Source organism: Spermophilus citellus (assembly GCF_964194105.1).
Source record: "Spermophilus citellus genome assembly, chromosome: 6".
NCBI lineage: Eukaryota > Metazoa > Chordata > Mammalia > Rodentia > Sciuridae > Spermophilus > Spermophilus citellus.
This window is the reverse complement of record NC_138187.1, coordinates 30,423,111-30,445,545: the sequence shown is the minus strand read 5'-3', so window position 1 is coordinate 30,445,545 and position 22,435 is coordinate 30,423,111. Positions and strand designations below refer to the sequence as shown.

General features: G+C 39.9%; 1 protein-coding gene across 10 annotated transcripts; it reads right to left on the bottom strand.

Moving 5' to 3' along the window:
• Positions 1–443: 443 nt before the first annotated feature.
• Positions 444–22,148, bottom strand: ZCWPW1 (zinc finger CW-type and PWWP domain containing 1). 10 transcript variants are annotated; one of them, XM_081298677.1, is made up of 17 exons: positions 20,508–22,148; positions 15,904–15,960; positions 14,941–15,188; positions 14,402–14,492; positions 13,264–13,372; positions 12,661–12,812; positions 12,325–12,447; positions 7,013–7,129; positions 6,172–6,292; positions 5,408–5,483; positions 4,922–5,026; positions 3,888–3,971; positions 3,264–3,330; positions 2,807–2,898; positions 2,131–2,191; positions 1,504–1,638; positions 444–925 (listed from the first exon to the last, which is right to left on the bottom strand). In XM_081298677.1, exons 2-17 carry the CDS (start codon positions 15,929–15,931, stop codon positions 606–608), a joined length of 1,929 nt encoding a protein of 642 aa, XP_081154803.1. In that variant the 5' UTR covers positions 15,932–15,960; positions 20,508–22,148; the 3' UTR covers positions 444–605. The 10 variants fall into 10 exon arrangements, with proteins under 10 accessions (XP_081154803.1, XP_081154805.1, XP_081154806.1 ...); XM_081298679.1 differs by having other exon boundaries at positions 21,523–22,148; XM_081298680.1 differs by having other exon boundaries at positions 21,606–22,148.
• Between the last annotated feature and the right edge of the window lie 287 nt (positions 22,149–22,435).

Sequence of the window (22,435 nt, the reverse complement as noted above, 5' to 3'; positions counted from 1 at the left end):
AGCCATTTATAGTCAAGCCACCTCCTCTAGAATTTTTTTTCTCAGTGACTATCTCAGGCCAGGAAACACAAATCCCCAAACCCTGGTAGCCACCACAGAACCAAGGACTGCTTCTGATCTAACCATCATCTCCCCTCACCGTAACCACTAGCATTATCCTGATTATTCCATCACCTCATGAAAACATCAATCCTGCTTAGACCATGTGCCCATTTGAGGCATGAAGAGATAGTTCCAAGTGCTTGCCCAAGACTATAGAGCTGGCTAGTATCACTGAGCCAGGATCTGAACCCAGACCTACCCTTTTGGAGGTTCTCCCAGGACTCAGGTCTCACTGCCTTCCCCAGCTCCTATGACATGCAAGCCTCCCATCAGAGGCACTGATAAGCCACAGTAACATGTGGAAGGAAAGAAGCCAAAATGAAGCACTGCTTAGACAGAAGCCAAACAAATCACATCAGTAACCTGCTTTATTAACACATAAACTGCACAACTGACTTGAACTTGTAGCCAACTAACAACCCCAAAATTATCAACTGCTCAGGGACCTCCCAAGAGACTCTTTCCACTGCTGCAGAGAATAGTAGGATAAGAACAGAGGACTACTACTCCTCAAAGAAGGCTGCAGGGAACCCCTCTGCATCCTCTCCATGCTGTGGCTCCCCTTGCTCCTTGGACTCTCCTCCAATATCTTCCATGAGTTGCTCCAGGTCCAGGTCACTGGAAGCTTCATCTTCAGTGGGGATACTTTCAGCCTCCTTAGTCGGTGGTTCCTGGGGTCTAGGCCCTTCTTTCCCCTCCAAGGGACAGGCCACGTGATGAGCTGGTGGGGTCAGGCCCTTCGGCATCATTCTAACTTCTTTTTCCTGAGACAAGTTGGTTGCTGAGGCCTTGGTTTGGGGAACTTGAAATTTTTTCTTAAGGCCTAGATGCAATGGGAATAAAGTTCAGAGTCCTAAAGGGCAAGATTATGCTGGCTTAGTAAAATTCTAAATACCTATGCAAAAAAAAAAAAAAAAAAAAAAAAAAAAAAAAAAACGTATCTGTGGAAAAGATCGCAGTATAAAGAACATGGGCTTTTGGGTCAGAAAGACTTGGATTAAAGCCATGGATATCCATATGCTCAACATGGGTCTTAAAACAAATTTTAAACTCTTTTGAGTTTCAGCTGTCTTATATTTAAAATGTCAAATATCCAGTCATAAAGCTACAGAAATAAAGAAAAGGAACAAGCAGGAAAGTACCCATCTAGCCAGTCTACAGTAACATTCAATAAACATTCTCTTCTCCTCAGTATTCTCCCCTCCCTGGAATCAATCAACTCAAAACCCATCATGCTTTCATACTGTGTGTGCCGGGTACAATGTGAGGCATGCGCTTTCATTCTGATTTTCATTCCTTCTTTAATGTAATGAAAAGCTGTAGAATTTTTCAGAAATGATCCTGGAGAGGATATGCAGTTATGGACCTCATTTCTCCAGTGTTTTATACCTTAAGCCTTACCTGGCTGGTCCAGATCAGAATTCCTTTGTCCTTCTTTCCTTCCCGTTATGGGTGCAGGAGGCACTATGGATTCACTACCCAGAGGTCTCTTCACTATCTTCTTTTTCAGGGTCCTGTCTTGTCTATCTGCCATGCCTGCATCACCCCAACCCCAAAAATATCAAGGACATTTTTTCTCTCTCAATAACTTGGAAAGGGCAGACTGTCTCCCGACATTTAGCCTCTGCCTTGCTCCACATCTTCTGCTCATTCTCAATCTAGTGAGCTCTCTCAGTGGCTTCCAGTTCCCCATCCCACTTGGGTTTTGTTTTTTGTTTTTTTTTTTACATCCCCCCTCCCCCGCCCCATCTTCTCCTTCTCTTCACTGTTCTCCTGAGAGTCGGCCTTCTCTAGGAAGTCATCCTTATTGGCTAAGAATTTAAAACTTCCCATCTTTAACCTAACATTTTATAAAACACAGAAATGAGGAACCTACAGTTTCTTCCCTGATACAATCAGCTAGTCCTGCCTGTGTTTTCAGGTCTTGGAGCTGAGATAGATGGACCCAGCTACCTGAAGACTCCTAATACTCTCTGCTTCTGCCCTGCCTTAACTGAGATGCAGCCCCTTTCCAGCAGGCTTGCTTACGTCTTGCCTTGGGCTTTTTTGAATGTGTTTTGGTTAGCTTTGGTCCAGGCAAAGTTGGATCCTGTGAATAGAATAGGGGAAAAAAAAGGATAAATTCAGTCATATAACTGTCTTAATAGACAGGGATGTTGTAGAATAGCGGGTGGGTTTTAGGGAATCAACGGTCACCTTCCTATTTTGTTTGGTATTAGTCAATGCAAGGTTTAATGCATAAAAGAAGGAAATAAAGCTAGGTCACAAGCATGGTAAAAGCTGATAAATTAAAAATTAAAAATAATTAAAAGAGAAAGTGAAAAATCTATATTTCATATTCCTGAATAAGAGATGCTAAGTAACTGAGTGAATGAATATCCTAAGGGTCCACAGAGGAAAGAAAAGAGTAAAAAAAGCAATCTGCTCTTCTCTCAAATTTCTCCAGAAAGGACCACAAAGTATGGTATAAATTGAGATTTTAATTAAAAAAAATGTTCTAGAGATGTGAGAAATTGAGGGAACAAGGAGGATTGCAGAGAGCCTCCCTTGATGGAGACCTCTAGGACATAAGACCAGCCAGCTGGTCTTCCCTGAGACAGAAATGAAATGGATAATAGCAAATGTAAACCCATCACAACCAGTTCCTTACAGGACTCTCCTAAAAGGCAATCCTGATATAACCAATATTTAAAGCTAATCTTACTCTCTTCTCTTCTTTCTCCTCCTCTATCTCTGATTCCTCCTCTTCTTTTTCCAAGTAGGACTCTGGGCTATTAGCCCCAGAAAGTATTAGGTCTAGAACAGGAAAAGAAAAGAAAGGCTAAATAATTTTTACAAAAAAAGTTGGTGAATTATGAAGCTGATGCCAGAGAATCCATCTTCTAACTCTGCCTTCTGTGTCCAAATGATATTTTCCTCATAAAATTAGTTCCCAAATATCATGATTCCACCTTCTTCAAAGCTCATTACTATCCATCTACATTCTCTTTTCATCCTCTTTTTCCCCATTCTTCTCTCCATCCATCTGTCGATCCATCCTGAATACTGGATCAATGAAATTCACAAGAGTCTCCTATTACAGAATCCAGAACCAAGCTTGAGCTGCCACTTTCATGGAAGAGTCTCTCCCCTTCCTCTTCAGCCTCCCCCTCCACTTCTACCTTTTCCATTCTCACTGCTGTCAGATCCACCGTAACGGCTCCAGAAACCAAATAAGTTGACCCGCTCCTGAGGGAACCAAGAAACAAAAACATCATCCACTATCTTCCTGAGGGAGCCTTTGCCCTCTGTCTTCTAAATTTAAGTTCTGACAAAATTTGTATTCATTTTCCACATCATTTTCACTTGAAATATTATATTAGGCCTATCTGGACTTTTATAGAGATTAACTGTAATCTATTTTCCCAGTTTATTCATAATTCAACAAGTAACAGGGAAAGAGAAATTCAGTTCGTCATTCTCAACCCCACCCTTACCCCCATAGGCAGAATCTGAGAGTGAAAAACTCTCAGATTAAAAGAGATTAGGGTACAAATATCTGAGACTTGAAGTTAAATAGGGAGGTAGGCTGACCCCTACCACAAACTGTGTCTCTTTGGGCTGAGAGAAGATCCCACTTGTTCAAGGACATGGGAAGAAATGGATGACTTCAGGAATCAAGGGAATCTGGTCTCAGAAAAAAGAGTAGTTCTAAAATAACAACTATGGAATGCAGTGGGGAGTATGGTTTTCTTTGTGTCTAAGTCCCAAATAAAAGCAAGTATGTGATCTGAACACTCTCCCACCCCAATGTTGATCTGTTCTGCCTTCTGAGCCATCATGATGGCTGCCACCAGTTTCTGGCTGTAGTCCTTATTCCTGCACTTTTTCTGAAATGGAAGAAGATTACAGTCAATAATAGATACTGCTTTAAAGATCAGTCAATAATAAATATTAGAGAAGTGATCCCAACATGCTGCAACCCACCAGACAGTATTTTAACTATTTGTTTCCAATTATTGATATGACACTCCTCTGTTCTCAGTCTTCTGCACTCAGAAACAGCACTCCTCTTCCTTCTGATAAACCTCTCACCAATTCCTAGAAAATTTTTCAATTGACATTTTGGTCTCCAAAGTGAATCTAAAGGAGTTTAGGTGATCTCACTTTTAAGCTTCTCACAAGTTTCTTTAGATACAACTGTTTGATTTAATTCTGTTTCCTTTTCTAAGACCCCTGAATTGCTGGGCCTTTGCTCATCTTATAGCCACTGGACACAAAGTAACTCTAAGAAGGAAATATGACATACTTAACCCAGAAAGGCTTTGTGCCCCAGAGACATTTGGCAATGTCTGGAGACAATTTTTCATTTGTCATGACCAGAAGCAGGGTCAGGGGCAGGGCTAGATGCCAGAAGACCCCAGGGATGTTGATAAACGTTCTATAGTGCACAGGACAGCCCTCCACAACAAAAGATTATCTGATCCAAAATGTCCACAGCATTGAGAATGGTAGATCCTAAATTAATCTGGGCCCTCACGTCTGTCAGTCCTGATTTGGCTCAACTGTAGAGTACCTTCATCTTCAGGAAGGTCCACTATCTGCAAGCAGGGAAGGAAACTGAAAAAAATTGTTACCTTACTGCAACCCAGCAAAAAGAAGAGTGCCTCGTGCATAATCTTACCTTTGGCATGACTGATCAGACCAAAGACCATCTCCAGACAATTTCCCCTGGGAGCAGACTACACTTAATAAAGGGAAGATTTTTGTCTTCCAGTTCCTGTATCACAAGAGACACCCCCCACCCCCCCACACCCCCAGTCCACACAGGTTTGCTCACCACTCCTGCTAGCTCCAGGGACAGCTCCTGGAAATTCTTTAGCATGTTGACTGGGATCCAAGCACGAGAAACTGTTTCTCCAAAAAATGTCACGTGGTATTTAGACTGTAATAAAAGATAGTCTGTTTGGCTCTTGACCTCTCGACTTTTCTCCTCTTGCCAAAAGAAGTGGAGAAAGATAAGGGGACTTACAAAGAAGGTGTTGTGCTTCATATGTTCCCTGAAGTCTAAATCCCCTACTCCACCTCATCCCACTATTCCTCCATTTTGACCTCAGGAATTCTAGTCAAAGCATCTTTATCAAATCATAAATGCCCTACAAATGGGTAAAGATTTAATTAAACACAAGTTTATTTCTTGGAGTGAGAACTTACCTCCATATTTCTAGCTCTAATTAAGGTCTTTTTTGCACTCAAGTCTGCTGCCTAAATCTATGTTTCCAACTCTAAATATCTTTTAGGATGGATATGCTTGTTTATTACTCACCGGCAGAGAATCAAGATGAGAAGCAAAGAGAAAATATTCCCCCAGGTCAGGATCAGATTCGACCATGCCTGGCCACCTGGGGAAGAGAGACAGGCATAGGGGATACAAGAGAAGACATCAGATAAACAGAACACAAGCTAATCAATATACATGTACAGAAAAAGGCAATACATTTAGTGAACAAAGGATCCAAAAGGTCCCTCATTAGCCCCTCCAGTGGTCACTTTCAAATGACTAAAGTGACTTCCATCAATGTACACAGAAGGTCAGAGTCTTCCTAGTAGAGTTGTCTTACTCTTATGCACATTCCCACAACCCTGAGTACAAAATCTCTAAGGAAGAAACTATCCTAATCTTCCTCATTCTCTTCACTTTGCATATTCTCACAACTCAATATTTTAAAATGCCTTGGATCCCCCCTCCATTTTCTACCCAGTTATGGCAGCATTGCCAGACCTTTCTTCCTGGAACCTCAAGAAAACACACTCTTTCAAAACCCTCGAGCTTGATATTTTGTCTTCTCCCTCACCTCATGATTCCCCAACCTATGACTGGGAAAAACAATGCTCAGAGAAAATAATTACTTGCTAAAGTTCAGTCTAACTTAAGTTAGACCTTAACTTTGAGAAACCTTAGAAAGACCTTGTTCTTTCTAAGGCAAGTACTGTTCCCATTACAAATGTCTGCCATTTCTTTCCCTCCCTTCTTGAATCTACCACTCCCAAGCTCAGGATGGATGTTTTCTCTTTATCATGGTGCCCTACCAGGGGTAACCATACTGCTTGGCCCAGATGATGGATCCTGGGACATAGGAGGCATAGGCCACATCACTCTCACGCCCTGTCCAGATCTCCTCAGGAATATCACAGCGATTATAATCCAAGTCTGCCAAGAGAGAGAAGGAATGAAGGGATAGGAAGACACTCATGAGGTAGAAATCTAGATGCAGGTTATGAGAGAACAAGAAGAAAGTAGTATAGGAAGCAGGCAGAACAAAAGTAGCACCTGGAGGAAAAGAATAGAGACCCATGGAAGAAATGCAGCCTGAGCCAGGAGAATTAGGAGTGCTACCTCCTGATACTCTATATAGAGATTCCAAACTCCCACTTACAAACCCTGGTGTGACTCTGTTCCCATCCATGGAGCAGTTTGAGAGTAATTTCTCAGAGACTATTTTCTCATGTGTAAAATAACTGAGCTAGACAAGATCATCATTATTTCTTCAAAGTAGTTTCAAACATTCTATAATTCTAAGAACATTGGGTCTTTCTCACCTGCTTTCCCCTATAAATCCCATATTCCTTGCTATCTACCAGCCCAATATTCTAATCAGGATTGAAAGGATCAGACCAATACTAAAGAAAATGAAATTCACACAATACATATATTCAGAATTCCAGGCCCTTTTCTTCGTGTAACTCTACAGGATGTCTTTCTCCCACTATTTATGCCCATAGTCGTCTCCACAGGATAAGAAGCTCCTTTCTCCCAGTTACTACAAGGACCCCTTGAGTGTAAAATACACCCATGTCATAGTTAATCTAAGGGATACATATCAGGAAAGAAGGAAGAACAATAAAACTTGAAAAAAATTCTTTTTTCTACCTGTATTCTGGTCACAAGACCAATTATCTGGGAGAATTGAAGGGTCAATGTTCCCACGCAGCCGCCTCCATTTCTCACAGTTTGGAGAGGAACACTGGACCCAAACTAAACATTGACCTGTGACAAGAAAAAAAACTTTCATAAAGGACTCAAAAATAGGTTATTCCTTCTTCAATCCAACTAAAAATCAATATAACTTTCCCACTCCCCCAGAATCACATCTCTATATAAATCTTACATATCAACTAGTCCAATCCCTGCCCCATGACTGGGAAAATCAATGCTCAGAGAAGATAATTATTTGCTGCAGATCAGACTAAATTAGAACTCGGAATTCAAGCAAGCAGAAGGATAGTTTCCTGTATTAATAGTTCTTAGATAAAAAGATTGCCTTAGGGATGCGGGTATAGCTCAGCAGTAGAGTGCTGGCATAGCATGTGTTGGGCCCAATGTGTTCAGTCCAATCCCCAACACTGCCCCCCATCAAAAAAAAGTTGCCTGGTATTTTTCCTGAGAGTGCTTCATTCTCTGTTGTATGACACTACTGAAAGGTTCTTTTGAAGGGCTAACCAGCCTCCCTTGTGTTCAATATACAGTTCTTATCTGAATCTGTTACCAAATCACCAAATTGAAACCTCTAAGACCAACAGCCCTGGGTTCACCCTCCTCCCAAAGACACTGATCTAAGTCTAGCACTTCTCTCCCATTTGCTTTGGGCCCCAAAGGCCAAGCCTCCATTTATCCCTTACCTTCTAAATTCCCATCTCAGCCTCTGTATCCCCACATCTTGACTTCATGTCCCACACACTTCCCCTCCCAAACTCTTCCACAGTGTCCTTTGAAATTCCAGACTTGAGCAACAAATGTTCACATATACTTAACCTCTGAGCCTCTGCCTCCTTTATGAAGCCTGAAGACATACTAATGACACTCAACCTGACCTCTACCCCAGCCCTCTAAGTGGATTCTGACCCTTCTCACACTGTCCATGTCTCTCAGGACAGAATGTTGCACCAGCATCATCCTTACTCCCATTGCTACTATATTTAAATCTCTTCTTCCTTTGAGGTTCTACCATCCTTTCATCTCCCCTGTAAATATGCTGGCATCCAGCTTATTTTCTTCCATTTCTAGACTTCAGTCCAGATGACCACAGGAAAACCACCCAAAATATCCCCATTCTCTCAGTTCCTTAAATTTTTCCTCCATGCCACCTCAGTAATCCACTCCCACTTCCACATGCCCCAACCAGCCATCTACGGGAATCGTAAACCCTTTGATCCATTTATTCAAATATCGTCTCTGACAAAAAAAAAAAAGAGCCCTGTCTGGGCTGGAGTTGTGGCTCAGTGGTAGAGTGCTCGCCAGACATGCACAAAGCACTGGGCTCAATCCTCAGCACCACATAAATTTAAAATAAAGATATTGTGTCCAGCTAAAACTAAAAAAAAAAAAAAAAAAAAGCCCTGTCCTATTCAATGAGCCCTATAGCAACTTTCTCAATCCACTATCTCCTCCCATCTTCTCTGCTTGGTAACAACCTCTATTCTTCACTCTGAACCAATCACCTTTGGTTCTCTAACACTTCCTTAGACTCTCTTGCAGACATCTTCAGCTGCCTTTTTATCTGTCCTTTCTTCCACCCATGACAAAACACCACCTTGAATGAAACCAGTTTCTTCCTTTTCTGTGCTTACACTCCTGAAACCGAAAGTTGCTAGAGAAAAACCAGGCACGAAGGTATCACTATATTTTCACAATTCATATCACCAACCATTATGTTCCTCTGGTAAGTTCACTCTCTCGTGTGAAAGCAATAATTATTCACAAGAAAATGAATGGAAAGAAACCACTCTAATGATATAAAACTGGATATTTATGGCTTGGGATGAAATATCCAATGACAGCAATTTTTTAAAGTTTCTGTTCAAACAACTGAAAGGAAAAGACAATGTGCTCTGAAAAATTGATGTTCACCATATGTGGTTCCAGGATAATGAAGACTGATGTCACAGACACACATTAACAGCATTTCAATTGGCCATTCATTCCATAAACACTAGCATCCTGAGTTCTGTGTTACCTCATTCTCCTGTCCTCTTCCCTCATCTTTCAGACAGTTTCCTCCTCAGTTTCCTTTGCTAGATTCTCCTCATTCTCCATCCAATCTTTAAATGTCACAGTTCCAAAGCCCAATCATGGGCTTTCTTTCCCCACACTATACTTTCCCCTAGACAAGCTCACCCATTCCCAAATCTTTGAAATCCATTTTCATACTCGAATTACAGATTCCACCTTGCCTTTTGGCATTTTGTGTGTATGTGTATGTGTGTGTGTGTGTGTGTGTGTGTGTGTGTGTGTTCTGCTGAGAACTGAACTTGGCCATGTGTACATACACTTCCATTGGACTACATCCCCAACCCTGATACTTTCATTTGGAAGTTTCACAAAGATCTCAAGTTTAGTACACCTAAACTTGAATCTTATCCCACAAATGTGTTGTTCTTCCACTCTTATCACTTTCTTTTACATAACTGCTTAAGCCAAAAACCAAACATCTTTGACAGAACCTTTCCTCTCTTCCTGTCCCCAATATCCAATTCATTACCAAGTTGTCACAATTTTATCTCTAAAACTTATCATAAAACTATCTATTTCTTTCTCTCTCTCCATTTTTATCATCCTAATCCCAGCCATGCTACCACTAACTTAGTAATTGGTTGACTCCTCCTTCTTTTCCCCATATTTCAACCACTAATTTATCACTAAAGGATCATTTTAAACATTAATTTGGCCAGGCGTGGTGATGTACACCTGTAATCCCAACTACTCAGAAGGCTGAGCCAAGAGGATCACAAGTTCAAGACCAGCTTGAGCAATTTAGTAAGACCTTGACTCAAAGTGAGATTTTAAAAAGAGCTACGGATGTAGCTCAGTGGTATAGCACTTGCCTAGCATGTGCAAGGGTCTGGATTCTATTCCCCAGTATCATGCACATAAAAAAAGAAATTAAGAATGACACACTGCACTAACGTATAAAAATTTCACTATGGCACGATCAAGGTCATTGATCTAACCACTGCCTAGTTCTTTCCATTTTTCCTAAGGCACTTTCCCACTTCCCTCCCTTGCTCTCTGAACTCCAATCATACTTTTTTTTTTTTTTTGGTACTGGGAATATGACAAACTTACCCTACCTAAAACTTTATCCTACTCTTCACTTGAATGACTTCTTTTTTTTTTTTTTCAGGTTACATCTGAAATATAATTTCCTTAGAAATTCCCTGACTATCCCAATCTTACTTAGGTCTCCATCATTTCCTAGTGACACTCTTCTTTTCCTTCACAATATTTAGTGAAAATTGTATTTAGGGGATTCACCCCTTTCTACTTTCTTCTCCAGAAGACTCTTTTCCTTGGCAATTGTAAGAAACAGAAGGAATGGTTCACTTACAGCAAGAGGCTGACAAATTCACTACAATCATAATTCAACTCACAGGCGCCACCTAGGGAATGAGCTCATATCTGTCAATCTAAAATCCTATCCTGGCAGTAATGAGTACAGAAGAGGGAGCCACATAAACCTAATGACACTGGTTTATTTGGAAGAACTGGAGAGCAGGTCAACAGGGTCTACAGTATACCAAGAATAGTTCTTAACAGGTACATCTAAGTTTATCTGTTCAAATAAAACCAAAAGGAAAAAAAAAAAAACTCTTAGTTCTCTTTTCAAGAAACAAACCTACCTAGAACACTCCCTTGTGGTGATCTGAGTTTCAGACCACTTGACCATCCAATTAGATTATACTTCCAGATCCTTACTGCTACCATGTCATTGTAATTAGAGGAATGGTTCACTAATCTGGACTATCTTTCTTGTTGATACCCGCATAGTCTTTCTAAAGTTTTTTCCAAGTTTGTGCAAATTCTATTATGCTTTTACAATCAAAACAATGTACATATACACATACATATTAGATACCACCTGACTTTTTACTATACCAATCCTTATACCTTGGATTTTGTTTTCTATTATTTTGGGGGTTTCTGTACAAGCCTGTTTTCTCCCAAAGTATTAGCTATTTATGTCTGAATTTTTGAACCTACTAATATATTGTATGATCTGTTTTATTTCTTGTCATAAATATCTAAATGTCACCTTGATTATTTCATATTATACTTTTCATTATCTAACACACAAAAACTGTAATTCTATGAATAAGAGCTATCAAATTTATTCATCACTGTATTTCTAGCTCCTAATGTACATGGAACACAATTAACACACTAATAAGTGAAGTTAAGAAAACAAATAAGTTGAGGATATAGTTCAGTGGTACAGTGCATATTTAGCATATGCAAAGCCCTGGGTTCAATCCCTAGCACAAAAAAATTTCATAAAAATAAATAAATCCATATTCATTGTGACTCTGCCTTCAACCCATCTCAAAGGCTAAGGTGTCCTTCTTGGTGAAGGACAAATTCCTTGAATCTCTTCCCATTCCTATCTCAATTTCTCCCCCTCTATAAATAAATTTCCCTCAACATATAAATATGATCAAGTCTCTCTTTTAAAAGATAATTCTAGGCATGATGGCACATGTCTATAATCCCAGTACTTGGGAAGTCTGAAGCAGGTGGATCACTTGAGCTCAGGAGTCTGAGATCAGCCTGGGCAACACAGGAAGGACCCTGTCTCATTTGTTATTCATAGACAGATGAATAGATGGATGGATAGATAGAAGAAAGTTATAAACTGAATATCCCTCCCACAACTCTCCCACTCTGTCCATTTTCTCCCTCTTAATTTTCACATGTATACTAACTAAAAAGTGTTTACTCTGCAACTAACTATAACCATCCATACACCCTTACCAATCCATATGATAACTATTATCAAACCCTAATGGCTTCCTAACTGTGATATCCTTGAGCATTTTCAAATCTTTACCCTCTCTGGCTTCTCCATGGTAGCATTTGACATGACTAAGCACTCCCTCTTTCTTCAAATTCTTTCCTCCTCTGATATCTGTGATACCACTCTCATAATTTTTCTTCTACCTTTCTGACCACATCTTAGTTTTCTGCCTGGGTACTATCTAAAATGCCTGGTACATAAGGATTATGTGAATAAATGACTGAATGAATGGAATCTTTCTCTTCCTCAGCAGCATATTCTTTAACAAGCAACTGTGAAAGTTAGAGTCTTTGCAGTTTCCTCTAACATTCTAATCCTTGTCTCTCTCCTCCATTTTGAATATTCAGCTCAGGTGGGCTTGCCAAACCAAGTGATAAACTTTGGATAAACTCACCAAAACCACTTTCTTCCCCTTTTTGCTGACCCCTGATCTGAGAATCACCCTGAATTATTTTCTCTGGATGGTCTTTCTCTCTGCACTCATGTCCACCTTGAACTTTCTCCATTTTTTCATCTTCTGGGAAGGTAAAAAAAAAAAAAAAAAAAAAACATTATGAGGTGAGGAGATGAAGAAAAGAATCTTTGTAGATAGAAAAGGTCAGTGAAAAGAGGAATCAAAGCTCAATAATTTCAAGACTTGGACTGAAAATTCTCAGCCTATTAACTGTCCCATCCTCTCATTTCTTTAAGTATCTAAGTCAGGAATCAAATTGTATCTGACTACACTTACGAGCTTCCCTCTTTCTTTTGCTTAAGGAAAGTCTATTAAATTTCTTCTCAGAAGGTGCAGGAACCAGTTGGGCTGATTTAGATGTTCTTATCTCTGGGACATCTTCTACAGAGGCTGAAGTCTCTGGAGTATGAGGTATCATTTTCCTCTCTCTGAAAATGATATTTTCAAATGAAAAAGTCAAAAGGAGCAACTTTTGAAAGACCTCAAGGGTAAAAGAAAGATAAAAGATTTCTAGATTTGGGGGTAAGGGTATAGCTTGGTGGTACAGCACACAATTAGAATGAACAAGGAAAAAAATACCAATCCTACGTCCATTAAAGCCACCTGAGGTCATTTTACTCATCTACTTGCTTATTTTTTTCCTCAGCTGAAAGAGGTTTCTTTCCTTAGCTGAGAGAAATCAGTAGAAATAAAATTATATAATTTTTAATTACATTTTAAAATATTGTAAAAGTACATTTTAAAAATTTAGGTGAGATGAGCATGGTGGTACATGCCTATAATCAGTAGAAACACCATAAATGACTAGATATATAGATAAATCACCATTTCCCAATGTTAATTCCCCATGTTTAACTTGCCTCCCTGGGATAAACTTACCCAACAGCGTTACCATTATCAGTAGCAGAAGCAATGCCTGGTTCTTTGTCTGACTGGGAATTGGTCTGAATACAGGTAGTCTCTGCAAAATTAAGACCAGATCCCATCCCTCCCAAAACAGAAAATTATAAGCAGAGAAGTGATAAAACAATCACTCAGTATTTACTAACCATAACATTTGTCTCTTTCCTGTGCCTAGAAGAGTTTACCTTTGGCTACTTGTCATATGATAAAACCTAAATCTTTAAATTTTCAGAAAAAAAAAAAAAACTAGAAATCTGTATCTTTCTGCAAGCCTTTCCAGACTGATCTGATTCACTCCAGGACAGCTAGATAATTATAACTTTATTTTGTATATGTAAAAATAATACACACACACACACACAAACACACACACATTATATCACTTTTCCTCAAACCCCTTCTAGGAACAGAAGTATACCTGAGAATGGCTGAAGTGTTAGACCATTCTCCTTAGCCTCAAACTTTATGGAGAAGGCCCTGGGGCCTATACTACAGAGTTCTTTCTTTTAAAAACCAAAACCCTAAGAAGATGTTAAAACATTAAAAACAGAAATATACAAGGATAGATGGAGACTAAATTCTTCAAATCTGGGAAAACAATTTTTCTTTCCTAAGTAGACTGTAAACATATAGAAATGAATTAAAATTGCAGTTTAAAATATTATAAAAAAGAGCATTTTAAAAATGTAGGTGAGATGGGCATGATGGTACTGCATGTAATCCCCAATACTCGGGAGACTGAGGCAAGAGGATCATAAGTTTAAGACCAGCTTGGGCAACACAGCAAGACATTGTCTCAAAATAAAAATAAAATGGGCTAAAGATGTAGCTCAGTAGAGTGGTCCTGGGTTCAATTCCCAGTTTTGCCTGCACCCCCCCCTTTTTTTTTTTTAGTTCAAGACTATATTCTGAAATCAATGTAATCCACTTTTCTAAAGGTCTGTACCTTTTATCTTAGGTGGGTTAGCCATGGTCCTATTGATAAGGAATTAAGTATTTCAAAGTCTTGTCTAATGTTTCTTTACTTATGAGGAAGAAAGAGAAGAAAAGATGTCAAACTTACACTACTTCTCAGATAAGTCACTTTACCTAACTGAAACCTTTTTTCTCTTACCACAAGCCGTACCCAAGCACTCCTGAAGGGACTTCTGAAGCACAATCTGGACAATCTCTTCAAATTCTGCATTGGTAAGACTTGATTTTCCCTGCAGAGATGAGGGTAAGAAGGGAAAACTGCTTATCTTTTCATAGTTCTTTCCTCTGGCCAGTCAGGAAAACCTCCTTTAGATGAGGCAGTTGAGTTCACAGGACTGAAGGTATGAAGTCAACATACCTAAGGAGTTCATAAACTTTATCCCAGATGTCCTGGGAATAAAGGAGTAGAAGAAAAGAGAAATGTTTATAATATTTCTGTCTACTTCTACTCCCACTCTAACCTACCTCATTCTATTATTTCATCAAATGCTTTCATCAAAATATCTTTTTGCCTCTTAGGGAAGAAAACAGAAGTTAAAAAAAAATAAAAACCACAAATATAATATTGTAACTACAGGATGAAGTTCCCCAACATGAAAAGATTGTTTGTCTAGCCCCAGGGGCTGGGGGCAGTGTAGGAGGAACTTTCCTATGAGAGTTCATTAATGTGACTCATACCTTTTCCTTCTTCTCTGCTGGATTGTCTTGAGCCTTTCCTTTTTTCTCCTGACCAACCCCTGGACCATCCTCTGTAGTTGCCTTTTCCTCCTTCTCTAACCTGGCTTTTGGTGGGCTTGCCTTGGCTTCTGCCACTGGAGAACTGATCCCCAGGGTCTCGTCTCTGTGTGAGTTGGGGCCATGCGGTATCATGCTATGCAATTTTTGTGTAGGTGGGGCAAAGGGTTTCTTTGATCCCTTCCCACATTCTGAAATTGATCAAATGGAATTTATGAAACAGTCTAACAGACATCGCTGAACACTGTCTCTTTACTAGCCACATGAGAATTATATGGGGAGAATTTTTAATAAATTCAGATTCCTAGGTCTGTCCCTGCCTGTTCCACATCACCGCCCCCCTCAGATTATGATGAAGTAGACTGAAGTGAGGCCCAGAAATCTATAATTTTATAAGACTAGTTGATTCTGGCACAGTTCCAAATTGGTTTGGGAACCAATTCAAAGGTGATAAAAATATAGGCATATAGAAAGCTGAGTATTCAAGTGTAAATTTTTAAAAATTTGCTTAACTTTGAATAAAATTTTTTGAGAATTTAGCTTCAAAGCACTAGCCAAAATCTACAAACTATTCAAGGGCCAATCTTATGCTACCTCATCCATGAAATTACACTGATCCTCTCAGGTATAAGTAATATCTCTTTCTTCTGAGCCTTTATAATTCTTTGCACCTCTCAGATAGCACTTACCACATTCAACTTTATGTTATAGATGTTTAAATGTCTTTCTTCTCCCTATGAGTTCAGAAATCATATTTATTTCTGCTCAAAGTATCTTTCAGAGTAGAAATTTGAATAGAGTGAACAGAAAATATATATGAACTGAACTGCCCTTTGGTGCAAAGGATGTTCAGAAAGAGAAAATGAGATAAATGTATAAAGTGAACCTCCCTCATTCTTGGCTCACCTTCTTTCTTCTGCAATGTTGTCATCATTCAGCTGAGAAACACAGCTTTCTTTGCCTCTGTTAGAAGAAAGAAATGAACGATGATTCTGATCACTTTAAAAATATTCTTCTTTTAGTTGTAGATGGACACAATACCTTTATTATTTTATTTTTATGTAGTACTGAGAAACAAACCTAGTGCCTCACACACACTTTGCAAGTACTCCACCACTGAGCTAAAACCCCAGACCCTGATTACTTTTTCCTCTCCCTGTTTTCTTGAGTTCAACATCTATTTGCTTGGGAATCTTGACTACATTTCTGCTTTTTTGACAATACTTCTCCCCAATTCAGCAGTATCAATTACATACCAGGGAATAATGAGAATTACTGTTTTAAATATGAGCAAAAATCCTTAGTATTTTTAGTACCTAGAACCATGTTGATGTAAGGTGGGCACTCATACTAGGTAGCCATAGGAGTGGCAGTGGTGGAAGCATTAGTAGAAGTAGTGTTTGTAGGGCTTTGACAGTCCTGGGAGTTCAAGAGTGAGCACTTTCCTCCATTTCCTGAAGTTCCACTACATACTTAGAATACAAATAATTTGGCAATTCTCTTATGCATAGAGAATCCCCTTTTGACATCATTGTAATGTTTGCTTTCCATTTACTTAGATCCTAAGGCCAATGTTTTCCCAAATACTGGACTCTACCCATGTCTGTTTATAGCTCAGAAATATTCATAAACCAGCAGAAGTCTTCAGAGAACTGAACCTTCTATCTTACTCTTCTACTTAAAACCTAGTAATAAGAACTTTCAGAACCTTATTTGATATTCATAGCTATTCAGCAATCTATTCAGAGGGGTTCTACACTACACCAATGTGCTTCATTCTTACTATTGATATTGCAATTAATGATAATGGTTAACATATATTCAACACTATTTTCTTTATCTTTTATATATTATCTCATTTAATTCTCACAAATCTTAGATACCATTTTATATGTGAAGAAACTGCAGCTTACAAAAATTTAGAGATATTGAAGAATTAATAAACCATAAAAACCAGAATCAGAACATGTCTGTCAAAGTTGGTGCTGTTAACTGTGCTGTGCTGAAACCCAATAGTCTAATTCAATGTTTCACCATAATTTTAACACAACATACAGAAAGCATACATAAGAATACATGTTAAAACATATAGGCTTAAAGCATACACACCATTTTTTTTTTCAGTGCTGGGGATTGAACTCAAGGCTTGGAGCATGCTAGGCAAGCATTATCCCAAGGACATCCCAGCCTCCTGATTTTGGTGATTGTAACAAACAATATAGCTCTAGGAGGGCTTTAGAGGCATAAAGTCTCAGCTCCTCTTTTTACAGAAGAAAATACACAACGTGAGGTAAATGGTTTGCCCAAAGTCTTAGTCTTAATACATATTAGAACTCAGACCAACCCAGACTTTTGCTTCTAAATCCTAAAAACACATCCATTCTACTTAGTGATCTTGTTTCTGGCTGTTGGTTTTGAATTTTGAAGACCCTGGAACTGACACTCAGTTCTTCTAACTACTTAATCTCCCACCACAAAGAGACATAAAGGCAACATAAAATAGACTTTTTGATTCCTAGACACTTCCAGTTAAAGAATCTGAAGATTTTAAGATACTCAAATCCCAAACTTGTTCAAGTTAGAGTTCCATCATCTAGATCAGAAGGTGAACTCAAAAGGTATTGGGGGCTTGATTAGCATGCACTCCTCATGGCTACATGCAAAGTATTTTAAAATTATCCTTTGATATTTTTCTGTTCCTTTTCTTAATTTCATAAATGTGAACAATTCAGATATGGTTTTCTGAAGTAACTAGTTTTCCCTTATATTAAGGAGCACATTTCCTCACTGTGTCCATCTTAACTCATCACCACCAATCCCCAAACATAATTTCTCCAGGGGGAAAAAAAAAGGCAAGTAGAAATTTGGGGGAGAAACACTGAAGCAAATTGTTCTCTTTCTTTAATATGATCTTCAGTAAAAGCCAGAAACTTTAATAAGCTACAAAAGGAATATCTGCCCACAAATGAAAATGTGACCATAAATGACAAACATATCTTCTCCTAGACTCCAGAATTCTGAAAAATCTCATGAAAAGTACCCATGAAGATAATTTAAATTATAACAGCTGTACTGAGGGAGGAAAAGTAGAATGAAAATTAATGTTTTTTTTTAAGAGAGAGCGAGAGAGATAGAGAGAGAGATAGAGAGAGAGAATTTTAATATTTTATTTTTTAGTTATCAGCGGACACAACATCTTTGTTTGTATGTGGTACTGAGGATCGAACCCGGGCCGCACTCATGCCAGGCGAGCGCGCTACCGCTTGAGCCACATCCCCAGCCCGAAAATTAATGTTTTTAAGATGACATTTGGCTATTCAAAATGTATGTCTACATAATATGCTTGTTTATCCATAAACTTTCTCTGGAAGAATATATAAAAAATTGATCAAAATGCCTCTGAGCAGTAGATCTGGGTGGATGAGAATGAAAGGAAGCTTTTCATGATACTGCATTATTTCTGAATTTTATAACATACATATTACCAATTAAAAAATTAACTTTTAGAAAAGTCAGGGAATCTCATGAAAATCAAAGAGAAATCAGTAGAGGAAAGGGATCAAAGGAAGGAGGGGAATACTGGGGAATAATATTGGCCAAATTATACTCTTATGCCATGTGCATGTACAAATATGTAAAAAAAATCCCATTATTATATACAACTGTAATGCACCAATGAAAAATATATTTTTATTTTAAATTCTTCAAATGTAATAAAAAGAATACTTTGACCAATGTAAAAATAAAAACTTTTCTAATATTTAGGTTCAAATCCTTATCTAAACCTACACAGACCTTTCTAGGCCAAAGTGTTTCTGAAACTCCAAGCAACTGGATAGAACTGTATATTATTATTAAATTAACAAGACATAGCAAATCTATAAGTTGTGATGCTTAAAGGTCCCCTTAATCTAAGGAGAAATATGATGAAGACCATTACTTTTAAACAAGAGTTCTAGCCTGACCAACAGAGAAGAGAAAGCAAAGAAGTGACAACTCAAGTTTCTGCTCCCTGTTTCAGATTAATTTCCTTCTTTCTACAATAACAAATATTGAAATCTGGTTCAGAGAGAAAAAAAGAAATCATAGCTAATAAATATACAAAACATCACCAACTTTCTTCTGAACAGACTAAGGACTCTAGATCCAGGATTAGCATTTCTCTTTTTCTTACCTTAGATGAAAAGGAGATAGGGAAGGAGAGATGGAGATGACAATAAAGACATAGAGACAGTCCCAAAACCTTTACCATAGGAAGTAAAATAACCAGAAAATCCCACAAACTGTATCCCACTCACTCAACCTAAGAAAGGAGGGTAGGGGCCGGGGATTTATTTCAGTGGTAGAGCATTTGCCTAGCACTAGCAAGGGTTTAATTCCCAGCACATGGGGGACAAAAAGAGTAGAGAAGGGAAAAAGAACCAAAAGAACTTAGAACAAGATAATAAAAGAAAACCAGGTGTGGTGACATATGCCTGTAATCCCAGTGACTTGGGAGGCTGAAGCAGGAGGACCAGGAGTTCAAAGCCAATCTCAGCAACTTAGTAGAGACCCTGTCTCTGAATAATATTTTTTTAAAAGTGGGGCGACCAGGGGGCTGGGAATGTGGCTTAGTGGTTGTGCCCCTGGGTTCAATCCCAAAAAGAAAAATAAAACACTAAAAACTGGGGCTGGGGATATGGCTCAAGGGGTAGCGCGCTCGCCTGGCATGCATGCGGCCCGGGTTCGATCCTGAGGACCACATACAAAGATGTTGTGTCCGGCGAAAACTAACTAACTAACTAAATAAATAAATAAATAGATAGATATTAAAAAAACTCTGTCTCTCACTCTCTAAAAAATAAAAATAAATAAAAAGATCTGTGCCATTAATGACCAGTTTAAAAAAAAAAAAAACACTAAAAACTCATAATTAATACTGAGATAAAATTATCCAGCCCAGACTGCATCCTCAAAATGTAGTCCAAAATCCCTGAGGAGTTCTTTCCTTTTCCAACTAATTATTTGTGTTAAGCTGCATTTTTTTTTCATATACTATTTTTTTTTTTTTTTTTTTTACTTTGGCTTGAACTTTACCACTAAGCCACATCCCCAGCCCTTTTTATCTTCTGAGACAGGATCTCCCTAAGTTGCTGAGGCCGGTTTTGAAGTTGCCAGGCTCAGCCTCCTGAGTCACGCCTGGCTTTCTCATACACTTATACCAAAACAAGATATTACAACAGATTGAAACAGATGAGAATCTGGCTGTTTTCTACTAAGCAGACATGAGGTTTGTGAAAATATAAACAATGCCACTCTTCCCACTAAAATGTCTTCTGTTTAGGAAAATGCATTTTTCCCAAAATATTATATAGCGAGTTTATGAGTTATTTCTAAGTAAATATTTTACGTTTCAGAGTTTTAATGTCTAATGTTAACATCAATAGACACAAACCACATAAAAAACTCTTTGGAGTCCTCCATAAATTGAGAACAAAAGAATTCTCCTATCAAAAAGTTAAAGACCTTACCTAGTAAAATAATTTAGTCTTGGCAATATTAAAAAAAGTTAATTCCGCCTTTTAAGATTCCCTCTTCATATTGTTCCTCCAGTCGTTAGTCTAAGAAAAGCAAATCCTTTAGAATTGTACTTTACCATGAACTCTGCGAGCCTCAGAACTTATTTAAAGGCTGTAAAGTCTCAGAGTCTGAGCTCCCCTGGGCATCACTGTCTAGCAGCACGTGGTTCGCGCTCATTCCCAAGCCATGAATGGCAGCAGGGTCCATTCTGGGCGTAGGTGGGCTCGGGCGCATGCGCGCTCCACAAACCTGATTTTTCAGCTTTTTCACAAGACGAAAAGTCGTTTCCAGGAACCCGTATGCCCACACCAAGTTATTTACCCTCAGAAGCAACTACCCGAACTAAACTTCTCACAGCTTATCAATAAATTCACCGTAAATTACAGCTTCTTAGTTCAGAGGGTGCAAAGAAGCGGGGTCAGCCGCCTCTCTAGCGCGATGGCTGGTGGCCCTCACGTTCCTGCTCTGGGACACCCCTCCCCAGCAGCCGTAAACCCCCGAACCGGGCTTTTGGGTGGCTTTCGCTTAAAGAAGCACGTCCCCTGTGACCTCCCAGGCACCGCGCCACCTCCCCTCAAAGGGCGCGAGGTCGAGCCCGACTGCGGACGAGCTTCCATTTTCCCTTTCCCCTCACCAGTTCTTAGGGACAGAGCCAAAGGTTCTCGACTCCCCTGAGGGTGGACCGGCGACTAGCCGGTCCCCTCCCCACCAAGACTCCCCCAGGGGCCGGTGTCCCCGGGCGCCCCTCCCGCCCAGGCCTGGGAGCCTCGCTCTCCGGCATACCGCCGGTGCCCGCCACAGGACTGGTCATTTTCGCTTGTTGGGGGTGAGCTGGAGTTTCAGAGGTTCTGAGGAGAAGGAGCAAGAGTTGGTCATCGCCCTGAAGAGAAACCTTCTCCTCAGACACAGGTGCCAAAACTGGCAGCACCCAGCACCTTCATCTGCAACTGGAGAGGAGCCAGCTACCTTCTGGGGCGAGGAAGACCTGAAAGCGATAAGCACAGGGTGCCTCAGCCGTGACTCTGCAAGCCCCTACAACCTCGACCTACTTTTTTCCCGCCAAGAGGAGAAGGCGCGAGGACGTGCACAAGCTCCGCCCCCTAAGGGGAGCGCTCAAGACCAAAGCACATGCGCAGTTGGAAGTTGCAGCTGCTGCAAGCGGCCATCTTCCAGACGAAGACCCTAAACTACAAATCCCAAAATCCTCCTCGACTTCACTTTTTAAAATAGGCAGCAGCAACAGTGCCTGAGTGTTCTGAAGCACATTTACCAACTCATCTCTTTGCCACACACTGCTTCTTTCGTCAGCTTTTCACACTTATTCTCCCTTCCAGTCTCCGCACTCTTTAATTTTGAGACTATCCTGGGCCTCCATTCCCACTTATACCATCCACTTCTAAAACTGTTGAAAGGGAGACCGGGACATTCATCACCCGGGGAAAACGGCATCGAATCGCGGTTTCCCAAGGGCTGGGGCAAGGGACCCAAGGTGGGCTGAATCCATTTCCCCGCCCACGCTCGCTTTCATGCAAGGCGGTGCGAAGTCGCAGGGTGCCCCCGGAGGGCCCGCGTGCGAGCCGTCCGCGGGCCCGGGGGCCTCGAGCGCAGGCGCCGGGTGGTGGGCGGAGGCGTTGGGGTCAGTACGTGGATGTGGAGGCGGAGAGTAAGGCGTGGTGTTCTGTGGTGATCGCGATTGGAGAAAGGCAAATAAGCGAGCCTTTTCGGGGAAAGTTGGGACAACCTTGGCTGTTTCCGTTGTCTTTTTTTTTTTTTTCAGAGAATATTTCCGAGGGGGGGATGAGTTAAAATGACATAATCGCACTTTGCTGAGAATAGTTCGTAAGAATACGGTCAGTACACTCCACTTCTCCCCTGTCTC

Excerpts from the sequence above, each read along its gene's own strand:
- ZCWPW1 (XM_081298677.1), bottom strand. The coding sequence starts at position 15,931 with ATGATGACAACATTGCAGAAGAAAGAAG. Across the intron at positions 13,373-14,401 it reads GTGCTTGGGTACGGCTTGTG|GGATGGGATCTGGTCTTAAT; the intron begins GTAAGAGAAAAA and ends CTGTTTTGGGAG. Across the intron at positions 12,448-12,660 it reads CAAAAGAAAGAGGGAAGCTC|AAGATGAAAAAATGGAGAAA; the intron begins GTAAGTGTAGTC and ends TTACCTTCCCAG.